Below are 3,191 nucleotides of genomic sequence, written 5' to 3' on the forward strand. Positions count from 1 at the left end.
GGGTGCAAAACACGGGTGGGAGAATATTCTCCACTGGTAGAAACATGTTAATGCTGGAGGAGGTGGAGCCTGTCCTGTGAGCCTCTGATACTTGCTAATACTGAGAGAATTCTGAATAGGAGAGTTCTTGCCTGGAGTTCTTGCTGATGATCTTCCTTGAGCTGTTGATTCAGCTGTATTGGGCACATCAATATACCATCAGTAACTGTGGCAAGCAGTTCCTGGCAATCAAAAATATTCTTTACTATTCCAGATGCTCACACTGACAACTGATGACAAGACCAATGTCTACTTTTCTGCACTTCCTGGACAAGGTGTGATCTACAACATCATAGTATGGGATCCTCATTGGAATACTTCTGCTGCATACATACCTGTGCATACATATGCTTGCAGCTTTGTTGACCTAGCAGATAACTGCTCTTCTCTCAGTAAGTTGGGACTTGAATGTCCTTGCCAACTCATCTCAAGCTTGTGCTCCAACATGTTGAACGGTGCTTTTGGGATTTTTAAATGTGTGAAGGATCTGTTTTACACCAGATATGTTTTGTTACTTTGAGGGTGTCTACTTCCTGATCTAGGAGAAATTCTAGAATGATGAAATAAAACTAAGGAGAACTATTGGTAATTGAAGGTTTAACTTTAATGGAGGCTTAGTGTTGCACATAATCGTTTGCAAATATATAATTCTCAACTCTATAGTTTCACTCTAGCTTTTTCTATTTAAACTGGATGCATAGTCCTGCAAGTGATGTAAGATGATAGACATTGCATGTAAACTAAGCTAATAAAACATGAACTACATTAGGATCCAGACTGATTTTTCTAACTGGTGTTGCTAACAGGAATCAACCTACAAATATTTTGAAAGGAAACAGTCACCTAAAAAGTATAAAGATGTCAACAATAGCAGAATGACTACAAAGTCATACTGCTTTGTACAGTTGTATGGTGATAGAATTTGAGCAGGAAAAGAGCAAAGCTTCCACTCACATTATGACTGTGGAAGGGACAAGAATAATGGGTAATATATGGTTCATAAAGTAAGACTTGTTCGTATTATTATTTTCTTGTATACTGTAACACAAGTAACTTGTCAAACTCAGTGTTGTCTTAATTCAGAGAGCTATGAAGATGTGGTTTACCTCTGAATAACCTAAATACTAGCAAGAATTTTTCCTAGGAGGTACAGGTGAACCATACTGGGTTGCTGATGGTCATTTCCATTGCATGGAAGATAAAGGGAGACTGTGGCAAAGGCTGCAGTGATAAAGGCTACAGCTGCTGCCTGTACTCCTGTAGCACTGATTTTTATAGGTGATTTGATGTCTCTTTTTAGCTGAGCAGAGAATTTTCAGGTAAAGCTGTATCTGTATTATAAACAGCAAGTTATAGCTACTGAACTGGTACAGAAAGTTCAGCCTTTTGAATAAGGAGGAAGCTCTTGATTATTGAGTCTGGAATGACTATCTTGACAGAGTTCCTGTCAAGATAACTGTTCAGGCATTGAAGATCTGTTCACATGCTGTGTCTGAAGGAGTGGCAGCTATTAAGTTATCAAGAAACTCAGTGACAGCAACCTGATCTTACCTTAGTCTCATTGTTGGGACTACTAGGTGGAAGGCTATAGTAACCCTTACTTTCTCCTTGTAGGCAAACTCTCTACCAAAGTATTTTTTACTGCTCTTGCTGTTCTGGGTCTCTTCACTTGCTTTTTTGGACACAGATTCTGGAAAACAGGTACTAAATGCATTGGATTTTTTTTTTCTTGTGAGTCTGGGCTTTCATAAATGTTATTTGCTGTAACTTAGAATGGTGGTGTTATTACTAAGACTCACTTGATAGTGATCCCATGCTAGTTAGGTCCACTGCTTTGCTTTTACAGGTTCTGAGCTTTTAAGCGCAGAGCAAGAAGTTCCGGATATGCAAAGAATAAAATGTAGAACTAGGGTGCACACTGGGTGATATAGATGTAAATATGTAGTTTTTTTGACTATATGAAGTGCTTGAAGATGCTTTTTTTCCAAAACAGTGTTGTCTGGCTTTCATTTTATGCTTCTCAGTCAAGTGAGCTGGTATGTTTCTTTCCTGTTATAACATGAAGAGGTACTGAAGTGGGCTTGGTATGAAGTGATATTACAGCAAACTGAAAATTTTCCTTCTTTTTTAGACTTATTCTTCATGGGCTTCATATTCACAGCATTCTTCTTCTTCATATTTATTACGAGGGTAACTGGCCTGAGTTATGATGGTGAGTAGATGTGTCAGGATACCCAATCCTCTTCCCAAAGTACTGTTGTTGTCCTTTAGGTAAAATCTCAGTTGTGCTTGTTGCTTGCCAGCTTTAGGAAGGGTACTACAATGGTACCTGCGTACTTGAACTGAGCTCTAATTGCCATAACAGCTGAATATGCAACAGGGTAACTGTTCCTTCCAACAGCAAATAGTGATGCAGAATTAATACCTGCAACTATAACAGACAGATTTGTAGGAAGGAATATCCAAGGAAGATATAGGTTTTTAGAAACCCTGGAAATTTGCAATATATTCCTCCTTTCATAATGAGTGGACCTCAGTTTCAGATTAAACGCAGATTTCATCTGTAAACAGAAGTGGAGGATCTGCACGCTGCTTTTTAAACTAGCAAGAATTAGTTCCTTTTGGTTTTGTCCTACCTCATGTAGTTACTTTTTTTGATACACATGCATTAGCTGTTGCAACCATAACTGCCCTGGGAACTCAAGGTACTGCTATAGGTAGTAGCAAGACTCTCATTCCATCCCCATGTCACTCTTTCAACAGCACCACCTCAGTTGCAGGCTGGAGCTTAAGTGAAATGCATGAAGCAGGTACTAATACTTGTTGCTTTTTTCAGAAAGCTTTCATTAGGTAACAATCAAACATGTAAATAATACTGCTGAATACTTATTGCAAATAACCGATGTTTTAGGAGTGGTGGAATTTCCCCTTTTCTTTTTCAGTGCGTCTTATTTTGACAGCAGTAGCTGGAATTATTGGAGGGCTTTTCCTGGTTGCAAGCTGGTGGAGATTTGGTTCTGTCCTACTCTGTATGTATGTTATTGGACTTGTGCTGGGATTTCTCTTTTCATCGATGGTCTTCTTTACTCCACTAGGTATGCACTGAAATACACTGCTGCAAAGTCCTGGCTATTGAGTGATGTATTCCTGCT

At 38.9% G+C, this 3,191-nt stretch overlaps 1 protein-coding gene across 1 annotated transcript in view; it reads left to right on the forward strand.

Annotated features, from left to right (window-relative positions):
* Positions 1–3,191, forward strand: part of TM7SF3 (transmembrane 7 superfamily member 3) — a 16,801-nt gene that overhangs the window by 10,973 nt on the left and 2,637 nt on the right. Inside the window, exons 6-9 of the mRNA XM_008949019.1 lie at positions 254–431; positions 1,654–1,740; positions 2,171–2,251; positions 2,982–3,134. Coding sequence (XP_008947267.1) covers positions 254–431; positions 1,654–1,740; positions 2,171–2,251; positions 2,982–3,134 — 499 coding nt within the window. The remainder of the gene's footprint in view (positions 1–253; positions 432–1,653; positions 1,741–2,170; positions 2,252–2,981; positions 3,135–3,191) is intronic.

Source organism: Merops nubicus, unplaced genomic scaffold (genome assembly GCF_000691845.1).
Source record: "Merops nubicus isolate BGI_N331 unplaced genomic scaffold, ASM69184v1 scaffold13411, whole genome shotgun sequence".
In the NCBI taxonomy this organism is placed as follows: Eukaryota; Metazoa; Chordata; class Aves; order Coraciiformes; family Meropidae; genus Merops; species Merops nubicus.